Source organism: Callithrix jacchus, chromosome 9, assembly GCF_049354715.1.
Source record: "Callithrix jacchus isolate 240 chromosome 9, calJac240_pri, whole genome shotgun sequence".
Classification (NCBI taxonomy): Eukaryota; Metazoa; Chordata; class Mammalia; order Primates; family Cebidae; genus Callithrix; species Callithrix jacchus.
Window position 1 is genome coordinate 116,041,151 of NC_133510.1, and position 17,166 is coordinate 116,058,316.

Here is a 17,166-nt window from a genome sequence, read left to right on the forward strand (position 1 = left end):
TCCCAGCATATGGGACTGTCCCCCACCGTGGGACCCAGGAGCTGCTGGGCTAAGAGTTGAGTCTCCTCCAGGTCCCGCATGGTTGTGTCCTTGCTCTGTCACCCTGGCCAAGCACTTCTCCCTCTCTGGGCTCCTTCCATCATCCCTCTGGAGCTGTTCCAGGCTGCTACTGCTTCCTGCACTGACAGCAGTGGCAGGCCAGTGACGGGGTGCATGAGGGAGTCTGGCACTGGGCCCTGGGGCTGAGCACCCTGAGATGCAGAACAAAGGACGAGGCAATCAAAGGAAGCTGCTGCCAGGACGGTCCTGCCAGCAGCCGCAGCACAGCCATCTCTTGTCCCGATGACCCACTGCCTTGGTCCCCTCCCCCTCCAACTGCAAGCAGAACATGGCAGGGGGAAGCACAGAGTCTACCTGGAATTACACCCTCCCAGGACCCTCCTCCTGGTTGGGGTAAGCATTGCCCTCCCCAGCTTCATCTGTTCTAGGGAACGAAGTCTCATTCATTCCAAGGTGTTACTGTGGAAATGACAGTCAGGGAACCTGGGTCCAAGACCTGTCTCTAATTTGCCAGGTGATCATGCCCAAGTTTTTCTCTGCAGCTCAGCTTCCCCAGTACGCAAAGCCTGCAAATTCAGATGCTTACAGGGCCTGGGCAACTAATAGAAGTGTGTGCAGTGTCTGGGAAGGCAGAGGGTTTTTAACTGTCTTGCTCTCCGGTGCCTGGTATGCAGCAGGTGCTTGGTAAATACTTGAGGGCATGAATGGGGCCAGCATAACTCAGCTTCTGCTCACAGTTGCCAAGGAGGCCAATCATGGTGGCCTCGCCCTTGGATATCTGGGGATTTTTGAAATCTGGACTGGTGAGAGTCTGCCCCAATTTTTCAATGTGGAGGCCGACTGAGGTGGCTCATGCTTGGAATCCTGGCACTTTGGGAGGCTGAGGCAGGAGAATCATTTGAGCACAGGAGTTTAAGACCAGCCTGAGCAATGTAATGAGATTGTATCTCTACCAAATAAAAATGAAAAAAGTTAGCTGGGCATGATGGCACACACCTGTGATCCCAGCTACTCGGGAGGCTAAGGCTGGAGGGTTGCTTGAGACCAGGAGGTGCAGGCTGCAGGGAGCTATGATGGCACCACTGTACTCCAGCCTGGGCGACACAATGAGAGCCTGTCTCAAAAATAAGTAAATAAATAAATATTGTTCACATTTGCATTTTTAAAATGTAAATAGCATGTGAACCAGAACAAAGCCATATCCACCTAGCTTGCAGTCTTCAGCCTAGTCATGTGAGGCATTCAGTTAGGTTTATTCAGATGTATTTGGTTATTCATTCATTCATTCATCCATCTAACATTTTGCAAGTACCTACCTCCCTGCACTTCTGACCATAGCAGGAGGCCAAGGTGGCTATAAACCAGCCCAGCCTGGGAGGGGCTGCCGGGCTGGAAGAAACACAGACACCTCCACACTAGTGAGCTATGTGCTTGATGGGAACCTTGCAGGTGCAGGGTGCTATGGTGGCCCCAAGGAGCGAGGGATTTGCCCTCAGGATGGCAGAGAATCCTAAAAAGACAAAGTGTTTGTGCTGAGCCAGAAGATGGAGAAAGAACTCAGCAGGGAGGCCAATGGGGCGGGGTGGGCAGAAGGGCACTCTGGAGAGATGGAACAGCATATCCAAATACAGAAGCATATGGCCGGAATTTTGGTATGGTTAGAGTGTGAGGCTGGCTGTGCAGAAAGCTTGTGATGGGCTTCAGAGGCTACCCTCAGGAGCTTAGACTGATTCCTAAGGGCCCTAGGGAGCTATTGATAGCTGTTGAGCAGAGGAGTGACACAGACTTGAGTCTGTGAAAAATCCCTCTGGTTGTCACAAGAGAATGCACTGCACATTGCAAAGGATGGACACTGGGACACAGGGAGGAGGCCCCTGCAGTAGTCCAGGCTAGCGTGGGCCAGAGGGGTGGCAGTGGAAGTTCAAATCCTGGCTAGGTTCAGTCTTCGCTTAGTAGCCCAGTAGCTGTGCGACTTTGGACTTTGGGTACATTGCTTCACCTCTCTGTGCCTCACTCAGCGTTTGTACAAGACGGTGATAATAATAGTTTTCCTTATTATCACATGTTTATTCTCGTTATTATCTTAACAACCTGCCCCAGTCATTTTGTGGCTGAAGAGTTGACTTACATGAAGCATTTAGAACAGTGCCTCGCACACAGTAGGCTCTCTGGGAATGTTTCTTATTATTATTAATTATCATTATCATTATTATTACAATTACGCTGTTTCGCAGATGAGGAAGGAGCGGCTCGAAGGGTTCTGGTGGTAGAGGACTGTCCAGACTTTCTGTCCCCTCCCCCTCCGCTTCCTGCTTTGCTGACGATCTGAGTCCCCTGCTGGGGCGTGAGAAGCCAGGTGACCAGGAAGCCCCCCATACAGCCCATGGTGTGTGCAGTGCCAGCCCCCGCCTGCCAGCAGCCTCCAAGGTGGTAGCCTCTCTGAGTGCCACACACCCCCTCAGCCTTCTCTAGGCAGCGCTGCAAACCCCCCCTCCTCCCCTTGTCTCCCCACTACCCTGGCCCAGCTTTCCAGCAGACTCTGGAGAACCTGGGCCAGCCTCAACCACGAGGAAACCACTAATGCACCACAGCTTAGCCTGATGAGTCCCAGAGGAGAGTTTGGAAGGAAACAGAACACCATGAGATTATTGATTACGGAGCACGAGCCGGGAGGCAGCCTGGATCTACAGGCTGCTGCTCGAATCCCACCCAGCCGGTGCCCCCAGCCAGATTTCTACATCTTCTCAGGGAGCCTCAGTCTCCCCATCTGCCTGATGGGGCTAATGATAGCACATACCCCTGGGGCTGCTGTGAGGACTGGGAGATGGCGTGTGCGAGCCCCGAGCACTGCTGCACTTGCTGTGGGTGCCGCTGATGTCCTTGTTATAGGAAAGAGGTGAGCAGCCACGTAGACACCAGCCAAGGGACTATTCCAGAAGGTCACGTAGCAGTCTGGGGTTAGAAACTCAGCCATGTCACTTACTTGCCATGCAACTGCTATGCCTCAGTTTTCTCCCCCAGAACATGGGCACATGAGACTAAGTCAGAGGGAACAGCAAACCAAGCGAGGCGGCTTTGCGTGGGATCCGGCTGGACCGCTCACAGGTCACATCCAGTGTGCTCCCAGCTGCTCTGCGCCTCTCTTTTCTGCCCTCTAAAATGGGGCAGTAAGACCCCTGACTCCCAGGGCTGCAATGAGGATTAAATGAGCTAAGCTGGTGGACAGTGGCGTTAGTATCGTGACTTCTGGGCTGGTAGAGGATGCAGTGAAGTCTTGCTGGGAGTCAGCCACTGCCCAACCCCCGGCCCCAGGCCTCAGCCTGTGGTGGGACTCCCCCAACCCGGTAGGATGTCCCATGACTGCCTCCCACGTGCCTCCTTCCCGTCAGGACCTGGGTGCCCCAAACTGAGATCACTTCCCTCCAGGAAGCCACCCCCAAAGGGAGGGGTTCCCTGCTGGGCCTTGAAGCTGGCCCAGCCCAGAAAGGAATGGTTCAGAGGTTGAGAGGCAGCAGGAGGAAGGCTCTGGGCCTCAGAACCCTCCCCCTTCTCCACGGAATCAGCTGATTCTTAAGGCCAAGAGGTGGGGCTGAGGTACCCACATACCCACGTCTAGGCGGTGGGCTCAGATTGGGACCATGCTCTAGGGCAGAAACCTCACATGGCTAAATAACAGAAGGCAAAGCTGAAGTAGTGAGCTCTCCATCGCTGGAAGTATCCTAGGCTGTGCTACCGCTTGGTGAGGTTGAACCCCTGGGAACCAGTCCAACTTGGGCCTGCCTTTACTCCACGAGTGTGGCATCATTCCCAGCCCTCCGCTTTCGCTCTCCCAAGAGTTCACCTCTCCGGACCTCAGTTTCCTCATCTATAAAATGGAAATAGTCCTGGTCCCTCCCTGGAAGCAACGGTGTGAGGATGAAATGGAATGAGTGAATGCAAGGAGAGTGCTGAGCGCAGCATGTGGCATACAGTAGGTGCTCAATAAATGCTAGCCTGAGTTTCCCAGACTCTCCATGATGGTCTCGGCCTCTAGGTTTCCGGCTTCCCTTTCTTTTCACTTCTCAAGCTCGTTTTGTCTCTGACCCCAGCTCTTTTTGTATCTGCCTCAGTTGCCCATGTTGGTTTTGGCCTGTCTCTGACAGTCCCTTCGATCGTGTGTGTGTCTCTCTCTGTCTCTCTCCATCCCGCTCTCTCCCAGTCTCTACCCCAGGCATGAAGCAGTCACTGGCTGCTGTGGCTGTGGCTGCCCCCACACCTGGTCTCAGGGAACCCAGCTTGTGCAGTCCTGCAGCTGACTCTGACCCTTTCCCCGGTTCAGCTGGAAGAAGCCTGGAATTTTTCAGCCAAGCATTTTTAAGCAACTGGGGAGGAGAGGGAAGGGGAAGACAACAAAGGCAGCGACACAGAAACAGGCCCAGGCACGGAGCCCGAGTTTGACACAGGCCCTGTAACTGCCTGGGGGACGCAGACCCCGTGGCAGGCACAGCGCGGTACCCTGGAGGCCAGAGTGGGGTGTGGTCAACTCCGGGCCACCAGCCTGAAGCCCAGCCTCTCTCCCAGGCTGAAGAAACTGCAGCCCCTTCTTAGACCCATTGTTCTGGCTGAAAATCTAGGCCATGGCCACTGCGGAGGAGAAGGAGCATTTCCACCACTGCTCCCTTGGAAATCTTGAGATCGAAGTCCAGGCAGGTCGCCACGGAACCAGCTGCCCACCCCCTCAGCCTGGGCAGGCAGGCAGAGGCAGGCACTGCGGGGTGCAGGGCCCAGCGGGGAGGACAGCAGCTGCCCTAATTACTCCCGCTCTCCAGGTTCCAATCTTGTTTCAAAAGGACTCCAGGGACACAGCCTTTAATAACTACCAGTAAACAGGCAGGAAAATCGATACCTGGTAAACAGAGCCCTGGAGAGAAGGAGGCCTGGGCTGGCTGGCCCTGACAAGCTCCCAGAGTCCTTTGCTGCAGAGCTGGCCAATGCTGACTTTGGGAACCCTCCGCCCAGCCTGAGGGTCCTCCCCAGGGACCCCTCAAAGCTTGGCCTCCACCCTGGGGCCGCTCGCGCTCCAGTCTCCACTCCCTCTCCAGTCTCCACTCCCTCTCCATCAAGCCCAGATCTTCCTCTTTCCCACTCCTCCGAGTGCCAAATAGGTTGCCCGTCTCGGTTGCAGATGCCTTCTTTTCGCCAGGCTTTGTGCCTGGTGCTCAAGTCATAGTTGAGTACCTGACCTAGTGTTTGTCCTCCCGAAAGTCATCTACCAATGAGAGTGACTAAGAGCAAAAACAAATAATGACAGTGTGAGGACAGACAGGCAACAAAAAACTGCTGCATGTGCCAACTACAGCAACAGAACAGAGAAGGCGAGCACATGGAGGGCTTTGTTGTATGAATAGGAGTTCACCAAGTGAACTCGGGCTGGGGAGGATGAATGTGGGTCACCTATGTAATATCAGCCTTTGTAGTTTTATTCATTGAGTGCTGAGTGCTAAGTGTTCTGCTAAGCACCTTTGCCATGCATTATCTCATTTTGTTCCCCCAGTAATTCTTTGGGGAAGGTATTAATACCCCCATTTTATAGATAAGGGCACTGAGGCTATGTGTGGAGCCAGGCTTTCACAAGACCTCTCGACTTTTTATTTTTATTTATTTATTTATTGAGACAGAGGGTACACTGCCCAGGCAGGAGTGCAATGGCGTGATCTCGGCTCACTGCAACTTCTGCCTCCTGGGTTGAAACCATTCTTATGCCTCATGTACCACCATGCCTGATTAATGTTTGTGTTTTAGTAGAGACAGGGGTTTCACCATAATGGCCAGACTGGTCTCGAACTCCTGACCTCAGATAATCCACCTGCCTCAGCTTCTCAAAGTGTTGGGATTACAGGTGTGAGCCACCACACCTGGCTCAAACTGAGAGACTTCTGAGTCGTTTGAATCACTGCTTCACTCCGGCCAACGTTGACTTGGGAACCCTCCGCTCCCCTGCAGAGCTCAGGCCTTGGCACACAGAGGAAGTTAACTAAGGCAGGTTCCCATTGCTTCCCTTCCTATCCTGCACATTTGCTAGGTAACACGGTGCCTTCCCCCACCCCCAGGAGATGAACGGTGAAGAACAGTCATCACGACTCCTCCTTTTGCAGGTGGGGAAACTGAAGCCCTGAGAGGGGAAGACCAGCCCACTGGAGCGGGTGGGAGCAGGATTCAGGGTTTTCTCTCTAGCTCATCCCCTTCCGGGCCTGCAGTGGAGGAAGCCCCATTGCCAGGAAAGAAATCAATCTGCACACACTCAATTAAAATGATAAATAGGCATCAGAATGAGGGTGTCCCAGAGATGCAGAGGAAGTTTTTGTCTGATTGGCTGGAACATGATAAGTGCCCAGGGACCTTATTTCCTGGGGCTGGGCTGCCAGTCCAACCTCTCCACCTCTTCCATGGCGCCCCTCTCATATCAACAGCCATAGCTTTGTGCCTCAATTTCCCCAGCTTTCAGGGCCTCTCCAGTTGGCCGGGCACAGGGCTAGTCTGTAGCTCTTGTGATTCTAACAGAGGAGAGGGCAGAGGACAAGCTCTTTCAGCCCTGAGCAGGGACGCCAGTGCGGAACAGTCTGAGTTCCCCTATCTGGATGCAGATCCCTGGGCCAGGCATCCGGGGAAGATGCCGTTTAACAATGGAAATGCCTTCCAGGTATTGAGGGCCTACTGTGTGCAGGCACTGTCCCAGGTGCTGGGACTACAGCAGTGAGCAAAGCAGACAAGATCCCTGACTTCTCAGCTGACAGCCTAGAGCAAGGAGAAGCAAGGAGAAGCAGCATAAAGAATGACTGCAGATTAATAAATCATGTCATTGCCGGGTGCGGTGGCTCTCGCCTGTAATCCCAACACTGGGAGGCTTAGATGGGTGGATCACCTGAGGTCAGGAGTTCGAGACCAGCCTGGCCAATATGATGAAACCCCATCTTTACTAAAAATACAAAAAATTAGCTGGATGGGGTGGTGCGTACCTGTAATCTCAGCTGCTCGGGAATCTGAGGCAGGAGAATTGTTTGAACCTGGGAGGCATGATGAGATCACATCACTGCACTCCAGCCTGGGTGACAGCAAAAGACTCTGTCTCAAAAGTATGTGTGTGTGTGTGTGTGTGTGTGTGTGTGTGTGTGTGTGTGTATACATGTATATAAAATGTCAGTCAGCTAATGCCAAGTGCCAGGGAGGAAAATACATTTAGCTAAGAGGGAGGCAATAGGAGGGCTGCAGTTTCAGATGTTTGAACACACACCTGTAAGAAAGAAAGGAGGAAAGAATGAGAACATCTGGGAATGGCGAGGTCATATTCCAGGCGGAGGGAACGGCCTGTGCAAAGGCCCTGAGGCTGGACAGTGCCTGGTATATTTGAGGAACAGCAAGGAGGCCAGAGTGGCTGGAATGGAGTGAGCGACAAGGGCGAGGTAGGCAACGTCAGAGGAGGACAGGGCCCCACAGTGTGGGGTTTCATTGTAGGTCATGGCAAGGACTTTGGTGTTTACTCCAAGTGAGTGGAAGCCAGGGAGGATTTTGAGCAGAGGAAGGATGTGATATGACTTGTGTTGAGAGGCTCCCTCTGGCTGCAGTGAGGGAAACATTACAGGAGGGGAGGGCAGTATCAGAGACCAGTCGTGAGTCTACTGCAATAGTCCAGGCGAGAGAGAGACATGGTGTCGACTGGGTGGTGTGAGTGCAGGGGGTAGAGGTGGTCAGATGTGGATTATTTGAAGGTGGAGATGGCTGATTTAATGACAGATTGGAGGTGACATATGAGGTAGGAAGTCAAGGATTAGACCAAGGTTTTGGGGGTCCAAGGAAAAGCATCCAGAAGGGTGGGAGCTGCCAGGAATTGTGATGTGAAGTCCTCGGGAGAAGCAGGTTTGAGGCAGGGGAGAGCAGAGCTGAGTTCAAAGTGCCTGTTAGACCCCTCCAGGGAAGGATCATGAACCTGGCTCCCAGGGGAGAAGATGGGGCTGAAGATGGCGGATTTTGGAATCATCAGAGTAGACACAATATTTATCTCAATTGATCCTCTTAGCAATTCCACAGGGAAGTCTGCTTATGCCCATTTTAAAAGGAGAAAACTGGGGCCCAAAGATGTTGAGTCGCAGTCACAGAGCTGGAAAGTCAAAAAGTCAGGACTTGACGTGAGGGCTGCCTGCCTCTCAGCGCTGGGGTCTCACTCAGACCTGCTGTGACTGTTTTCACTCACTCCTACCCTAAACCCTGTGTGAGAGGAAAGTGGGGGGTCATGGATTAACACCCTTCTTTTTGAGATGGGGCCGCTGAGGGCCTGGGGAGGTTTAAGGAACTTTCCGAGGTTGAGGAGCAATTGAGTGTGCAGCCTTTCTGCAGGTGTGCCAAATGAACGCAGCAAAAGACTCCCACTGCATCAGCCCCAAGACACAGAGCAGGCTAAAGGCTCTGAGAAGTCCTGCAGCCTGTACCTCTTGGGTTATCTCTGGTTAACTCAGAGTTTCCTGCGGAGCCTTGCTGTCAGAGAAGCACATAGAGCTTTGGCAAACACGAAGCTGTGGTTGGGAGTAAAGCCCCAATGCCCTCCTTTATGAAAGGGGGTCCACCTGGCAGTCAGCAGGTGGTTGTCCACGGCAGTAACAAATGAAACAAACAGATCGATAAAAATAACAAATAAGCAAATGACGGACTGGACCAGTGCAGGGGTGAGCACTAAGTGTGAATGAATTTTTTTTAAATGGATCCACGTGGGAGCTAATGAATTCATTCATTCATTCAGAAAATATCACTTGAGCACTCACTGTGTGCAGATGCTGGGGATATAGAAGCAAATAAAACAAAATCCCTCACCCTGTGGCTATTACATTCTATCGAGGGGGAGACAGACAGAAACCAAGATAAATGGGTCGAATGTGAAGTATATCTGGTGGAGAAAATGGAGCGGGGAAGGAGAGAGGGGAAAGTGTGTGGGGTGCACATTTTAAATAGGGTGATGGTAAATGAAGGAATGGCTGAATGCCTAATACAGGAGTGAGCTGAAGATGGAGAATACATAGAGCTATCAATTTAAAAAAGCGTAAGGGGGCGAGGTGCAGTGGCTCACACCTGTAAATCCAGCACTTTGGGAGGCTGAGGTGGGTGGGTCACCTGACGTCAGGAGTTCGAGACCAGCCAGCCTGGCCAACATGGCGAAACGGCATCTCTACTAAAAATACAAAAATTAGCCCAGTGAGGTGGTGCATGCCTGTAGTCCCAGCTACTCGGGAGGCTGAGGCAGGAGAATCGTTTGAACCTGGGAGGTGGAGCTTGCATTGAGCCTATATTGTGCCGCTGTGTTCCAGCCTGGGTGACAGAGCAAGACTGTGGCTCACACCTGTCATCCCAGCACTTTGGGAGGCCAAGCCAGGTGGATCGCTTGAGCCCAGGAATTTGAGACTTAGCCTGTGCAACACAGGGGGACCTCCATCTCTAAATAAAATAAAATAAATAATAAACAATGGATGACTGCAGGCAGGAAGGAATGACCTAATGAAAGAATCATTAAATGAATGAAGTAAAAAGTACATAAATATGTGAACTCAGGCATGGAAAAATGAATGAAATAATGCAAGAAGTGTTGAATGACTAAATGAACTAGTACTTGAGTTAATGAACTAAGGCATGAACAGATTGGTGAATGAATCATTGAATGGGTGAGGTAGCTATATTGAAGGAGAGGACTGCAAGGGGGCCTCTGCACCTGGCCTGGTCTCTCTGTGCCTGCCCCAACTTATCTGACTTTGGTCTGAAGAGACCCCAGTCCCCCTTTGCCCTCCCCGCCACCCTCCAGGGCCTGTGATAACACCACTTCAGTGCCTGTCTTGGCCCTGGAGAGGTGGGGGTGGGGGAGCCCTCCACACCTTGCTAGTTTTCCTACCCCAGGCTGTCTTGACACACACCCGGTGTCCAGTTTGCTGGCTCTCCCGCACCTATCCCCAATCTATTGACTAGGAGCCCCTGCCCACCTCGCCCCACCACTCTGTGCTGAACCTTTAGCCCAGGCCCCCCTCGCCCTGGCCCCCACCTGTCCTGACCCTCCAGCCTGTGCTGAACCCCATGCCTGGGCCTTGACCCCATTTCTCCCCATGCATGTGTTGACTCCCTCCCCAAGTCTGGATTCCCCCCTTGGAGGCCTGTGCTGACCCTCCAACCTCCAGCCCGCCCCTCCACCTGCGCAGACCAGCGTTCGGTGTCCCCACCCCGGGCCGGGCCGCGCCGCCCACGCCCACTGTGCTGACGCCCCCTCCCCGTTTCGAGCACAGGCACCATGCGGCCCGTGCGGCGCAACTTCTACGACCCATCGTCGGCGCCTGGCAAGGGCATCGTGTGGGAGTGGGAGAACGACGGCGGAGCGTGGACGGCCTACGACATGGACATCTGCATCACCATCCAGAACGCCTACGAGAAGCAGCACCCGTGGCTCGACCTCTCGTCGCTGGGCTTCTGCTACCTCATCTACTTCAACAGCATGTCGCAGATGAACCGCCAGACGCGCCGCCGCCGCCGCCTGCGCCGCCGCCTGGACCTCGCCTACCCGCTCACCGTGGGCTCCATCCCCAAGTCGCAGTCGTGGCCTGTGGGCGCCAGTTCGGGCCACCCCTGCTCGTGCCAGCAGTGCCTGCTGGTCAACAGCACGCGTGCCGCCTCCAACGCCATCCTGGCCTCGCAGCGCCGCAAGACACCCCCCGCACCCCCTCTGCCGCCGCCGCCGCCACCTGGAGGACCTCAGGGCGCCCTCGCTGTGCGCCCCAGCGCCACCTTCGCAGGCGCGGCGCTCTGGGCCGCGCCCGCCACTGGCCCCGCCGAGCCCGCGCCGGCCCCCGGGGCGCCCCAGCGGAGCCCTAGCGCCCCCGGCGGCGCGCCCACCCCGGGGCAGAACAACCTCAACCGGCCCGGGCCCCAGCGCGCCACCAGCGTGAGCGCACGCGCCTCCATTCCGCCCGGGTAAGACGGGGCCCAGTGGGAGGGGGCCTCTGTGTGGTCGTTCGCAGGCAAGGACCAAGCCCGGGGTGGTTGCCCACTAGGGCCAGGAGCAAAGATTACAATGATAACAATGACGATACGTAATATCGAGCATCCACTAAGTGTTCGTTTTGTGCCAAGCATCAACTAAGCCCCTTAACAAGTTCCCACGCATTTAGCTCCACGTATAAGGACCCTATGAAGTAGGTACCATCATCACCTCCAGTTCACAGACAGGGAACTGACTCCGCGGAGATCACACAATTCCCAAGTGGGGGCGGGGCGTAACAGCAACATCAGCAGTGCTGCGTGTTCCATGTTTATTATTCGCTAAACCCTCTGTGTGTATCACCGCGCAGATTCCACCAAACAGCTGTAACACTTGCACATTACAGATGGGGAAGCCGAGGCTGGGAGAGCTATGGTGCCTTCTCAGGGTTACCCAGGGAAGAGTAGACATTGGCGTCCAGACCTGTCGGATTCCAAAGTCTGTGCTGTGTTGTCTTAGGATTTTTAGAGGGCTTCAGAATCCATCAGTCCTTGTCCCAGTCCATGCCCACCTGATACGGTGGCTCGAGCAAGCATCAGCTGCCCGTCCAAAGTATTTCCCCATAGGCTGCACCTGAAATATCACCATTACTCTGGGTTAATACTATGGTTTAACACTGGGCTCCAGGGACTTCTGGGGTGACCTGGAATCACGGAGAGGGGGAGTGGAAAGCCAGGCAAACAACAGTCTGTCTCTCTGCTCTTGTTTTAACCAGAGCAGCCCTTCTTGGAAACACTTTTTTGTGAACTGGCTTTCCCAGTAGGATTTTATTATTTTATCCCAGCTCATATCAAGTTTGGAGATTCTTGGGTTAAGATGTCCCAGACCCCAGGATAGCGACCCAGTGAGTTGCTGTTGGGTGCCCACGCCAGACCCCAGGTTCAGTCCGTCTGAGCAGAGGACCAAGCCCTGTGGGTGGCAATGAGAAGAAAGATCAAAGACCTTGAACTTGGCACAGACCAGAAGAGAAAAGACCAGGGGGATGTGGACTGTGGCCCACCAGAGGAAGAGAGGCCCCCCAAACCAACTGTGCTTCGATTACCATGGCATGGCCAGGGAATTGATAATAATGGCCAGAGATCACCAAAGCTCAGATCTGGATGACCTTTGGGGTCACTGCATCCAGGTCACCCCTTTTATTATGGGCAACCAAGGCCTGGGAAAAGGAAAGGTCAGGACCCTGAACTAGGCAGCCCTATTCATCTTTTGTCACTTTGAGGGTCTGACTTCCTGGGTTCAAATCCCCTCTTGGCCACTTTTTTTTTTTTTTTTTTTGAGACACAGTTTCACTCTGTCGCCCAGGCTAGAGTGCAATAGCACGATCTTGGCTCACTGCACTCCACCTCCCGGGTTCAAGCAATTCTCCTGCCTCAGCCTCCTGAGTAACTGGGACCACAGGTGCACACCACCATGCCTGGCTACTTTTGTGTGTGTGTGTGTGTGTGTGTGTGTGTTTTTAGTGGAGACAGGGTTTCATTATGTTGCCCAGGCTTGTCTTGAACTCCTGACCTCAAGTGATCCACCTGCCTCGACCTCCCAAAGTGCTGGGATTACAGGCATAAACCACCATGCTCATCCTGCTCTTGGCCATTTCTGAGCTGGGAAATCTGGGATGAGTCCCTCTCCTTCCTTGAGCCTCAGTTTCATCATCTGTCAAATGGGGGCAGATCTTGGGGTCTGGGACATCTTAACCCAAGATCTTCCCATTGTGTGAAAACGCTGTGAACCTGAACACAGCATCTACACCGGCAGTAGCTCAGCCATGGCCATTAGGACAATTTTTGCTCTCTAGGAGGAGGGTTGGCATAGAGGGCAGGGAGCTGTCATTTTCCAGGGACGCTTCACGGCCACCACCACCTGCCTGCCTCACCCTTCCCTTCTCTTTTTCCACCTTTTCATTCCTCTCGGAGGAGAGGGCCATGGGGACACACAGAGGTGTGTCCCGTGTGACCATAGCCTAGGGCAGGCCCAGTGCCAACAGAGAGGAGACTTGAGGGGGTCGAAGAAAAACCCTAGAATGACAGTAGAGTGGGTCCTAGAATGACAAGCCAGAGGGGGTGTAGAAGGGGACAGAACCAGGAGAATTCCAGGGACCTCTGCAGTAAGAATTTGAGAACCCTCTCTCTGGGTCAGTGTTCTTGTAACCTGCAAGTTGACTAGAAATCAGAAGATTGTAGCCAGAATTGTCAGAATAGAATAGAATAGAATAGAATAGAATAGAATAGAATAGAATAGGCATGTGTAATGAAGAGTAAAAGTAAGAATTGTTACGTGAAGGCTGGGCACAGCGGCTCATGCCTGTAATCCCAGCACTTTGGGAGACTGAAGTGAGCAGATCACTTGAGTCCAGGAGTTCAAGAACAGCCTGGGCAACACAGCAAGACTCCATCTCTACAACAATAACAGAAAATTAGCCAGGCAGGGTGGTGTGTGCTTGTGGTTCCAGTTACTCAGAAGGCTGAAGCAACAGGATCACTTGAGCCCAATAGGTCAAGGCTGTGGTGACTTATGCTCATACCACTGCACTGTAGCCTGAGATAGAGCAAGACGCTATCTCAAAAAAAAAAAAATCACTCCATGAATGTTTTGCGTCATTTCTGCATGGGTTTAATAGGTTGCCAGGTGAAATGAATTTCTTACTCAATGATGAAATAGTTAAGTCAAGGCATAGTGGCTCACTTGGGAGGCCGTGGTGGGCAGATCACTTGAGGCCAGGAGTTCCAGACCAGCCTGGCCAACATGGTGAAACCCCATCTCTCCTAAAAATACTAAAATTAGCTGGGTACAGTGGTACATGCCTGTAGTCCCAGCTACTTGGGAGGCTGAGGTGGGAGGATTGCTTGAACCTGGGAGGTGGAGGTTGCAGTGAGCTGAGATCACACCACTGCCCTCTAACCTGAGCAACAGTGAGACTGTGTCTCAATAAATTAAAAAATAAAAGAGAGAGGAGAGATTTGAAAGCTACGGTTCTAGAGCAGGCTGAAAATTACTCAGCTTTCATGGCCCAGTGTTAATTCTCTACATGTACTGGAGAGCTGAACAAGACAGACAAGGCCGGTGTCCTCCCAGGGCACGCAGACAGATGGGGAGACAGCAAGGAAAGAGGAAACGGACACGATCTCTGGAGCAAGCCAGAAGTGCTGGGGAACTAGTGGGGCAGGCTGGTGTGGGAGTCCAGGGAGGATCCCTCTGAGGAGGTGGCCAGATGTGGAGGACGGCTGTTCCAGGCCGAGGGAACAGCATGAGCAACTTCACGGAGGCTCAGAGGGCATGGTGTGTTTGGGGAAGGGCTAGAGGTGTGGGAAGGGCTGGAGTGAGAAGCGCCAGCCAAAAGAAGGGCACCCCAGGCAGGGCACTGCCAGTGCACAGGGGCAGAGGTAGGAATGAATCCAGAAGGATCTGGAGACCACCAGAGACGGAAGCACCCTTCGGGAGCAATGGGGGCTGAAACTTTTTCCCAAGTGGGGGTACAGGGCTAGGTTGGGCAACCTCAGGGAAGCCTGGGCTTGATGCTGCCATCAGTGGGGAGCTATAGGCTGTGCTTGAGCTCTAGAGGGCTATAGTGAAAAGGAAGGTTTCTCTGCGGGGGTTCGGATCGTTAAACAACTGCCAGAGCTCTGTTGTCTCCAGCCACATGCCCCTTCCCCACAGCCAACATCATTTCTCCTGCCCCTCCCCCTGGGGACTGTTTCTGACGCTCCCTGAGCCCCGACACTGGTCTAGAAAACAGGAGATGTGTGGTGGGGAACTTCCCCAGAGCTCCCTCATCCCTCCCCACCTGCACAGGTTCTGCCCAGCCTCACTCCAGCCCCTTTAACTGACCCTCCCCAGCCAGACAAGCCCAGCTTAAAGTCCCCAACTCCAAGAAACCCCCTGGGAAAAATCCCCCTGGCTCACAAGACCCTTGGAGCCTGTTGCTGGGGAAGGGGAGTAGGAGGAAGGAAGATGGGGGGTGGCAGACCCTGGCTTCTCCTGCCTAAAGCTTCCCATTGCTGAGACAGCTGAGGCCCACATGCAGCCTATAAAGGGAAAGGGATGGAGGTGGGGGGTCTCTGTGGAGCCAGGCAGACAGGCCCACCCACGGTCACCCTGGTCCCCAACCCCCTCCCAGACCTCCCCACCCTGGTCTCTTTGTTTCTATGCCTTTGTTTTTTTGTTTGTTTGTTTGTTTTTAGAGGCAGGGCCTCGCTTTGTTGCTGAGGCTAGAGTGCAATGATGCAGTCCTAGCTCCCAGCAGCCTCAAACTTCTGGCCTCAAGCAGTCCTCCCAATTCAGTCTCCCAAGTAGCTGGAACTACAGGCACACACCACCACACCTAGCTAACTTTGTAAAATTTTTTGTAGAGACAGGATCTCACTATGTTGCCCAGGCTGGTCTCGAACTTCTGGCCTCAAGCATCCGCCTGCCTCAGCCTCCAAAAGTGCTGGGATTATAGGTGTAAGCCATAGCGCCTGGCCTGTCTCTCTGACTTTAAGTCTATTAATTTGCTAGGGCAGCCAAAACAAAGTACCACAGACTGGGCGGCTGAAACCACAGAAATGTATTCTCTCTCTCTCACCTTCTTGAGACTAGAAGTCTAAGATCCAGATGTTGCACGTTGGTCCTTTCTGAGGCCTCTCTCCTCGACTTGTAGATGGCATCTTCTCCCTGTGGCCTCATGTGGTCTTCCCTCTGTACCTGTCTGCGTTATAAAGGCCTCTTCTTAGAAGGGCGCCAGTCCTATCGGATTAGAGCCATCCTACTGACTTTTTAACTTACTTACCTATTTAAAAACGCTATCTGTAAATACAGTAGCAACCTGAGGTCCTGGGGGTTAAGATTTCAACACATGACTTCTGTGGGGCATAGCTCAGCCTTTAACAATGTATCTGTGTACCTCTCCTTTTGTAATTTGCCAATACTCTTTTTTTTTGAAACAGAGTCTTGCTCTGTCACCCAGGCTGGAGTGCAGTGGTGCAATCTCAGCTCACTGCAACATTCACCTCCCAGGTTCAAGTGGTTCTCCTGCCTCAGACTCCTGAGTAGCTGGGATTATGGGCACCTGCCACCACACCTGGCTAATTTTTGTATTTTTAGTAGAGATGGAGTTTTGCCATGTTGGCCAGGCTGGTCTCGAATGCCTGACCTCAAGTGATCCACCCACCTTAGCCTCCCAAAATGCTAGGATTACAGGCATGAACTACCATGCCTGGCCAAATGCCAATACTTTTAATGGCAAAAAACACAATATTTTTGCACCAAATGATACCTCTGTGTGTCTTGGTCTCTTCAGTCTTCCCATGTCTCTTCATCACTCTGCATCCCTCTCTCTCTGTCTGTCTCTGTCTTCTGTTTCTTCCTCTCAGTCACTCTCTTCCCTTCCCTGGCTTCCTCCTCGCCACCGTCCTTCTCTCCCTTGCTGGACTCAGACAGATCCCCAGCCCTTTACAGGTCGAGTGGCCTTGGACCCACTTGGGGCTTGGCCTCTCCAGCCTCAGTTTCTCCATCTGTCAGGCAGAGCTAAAACTACCACCTCTCACATGGGCAGACTCAACAAGGATCAGCATGCAACGGGGGTGTGGCCTCTGCAGAGATCACCAATGTCATTCTCACCTCCATCCTCATCTCACCCCTGGATGGACAACAGGGAAGGAGGCCCAGAGAGGGGGATTGGCTCATCTAGGGTCACACAGCCAGTGGGGGCAGAGCATCCACCTGGCCAGGGTTTTTTCCACTTGCCCCTGTAACAGGGCAGGGAGCCAGCTGGCAGCCTAGCCCTGGGGGACATGCGGGGGTGGGGAAGATCCACCCTGTCCCCTGAGGGGTAAGTGTCCAGTGCTTTGGAACACAGCTGTGGGGCACAGGAACCACACTCAGAGTTTCCACCCCACGTGGTGGGAGGGAGGACAGGGAGAGCTGCAGGCCAGTTTCCATCTATTGAGCGCACCCTATGTCCCTGGCTCTCCATTTCATAGTGTGTGTGTGTGTGTGTGTGTGTGTGTATGACAGGGTCTCACTCTGTCACCCAGGCTGGAGTGCACTGGCACAATTATAGCTCACTGCAACTTAGGCCTCCTGGGCTCAAG

The 17,166-nt window shown here is 53.4% G+C and overlaps 1 protein-coding gene across 1 annotated transcript in view; it reads left to right on the forward strand.

Annotated features, from left to right (window-relative positions):
- The window catches only part of DTX1 (deltex E3 ubiquitin ligase 1), a 40,586-nt gene that overhangs the window by 10,038 nt on the left and 13,382 nt on the right, over window positions 1-17,166 (forward strand). Inside the window, exon 3 of the mRNA XM_035257719.3 lies at window positions 10,353-11,034. Coding sequence (XP_035113610.1) covers window positions 10,353-11,034 — 682 coding nt within the window. The remainder of the gene's footprint in view (window positions 1-10,352; window positions 11,035-17,166) is intronic.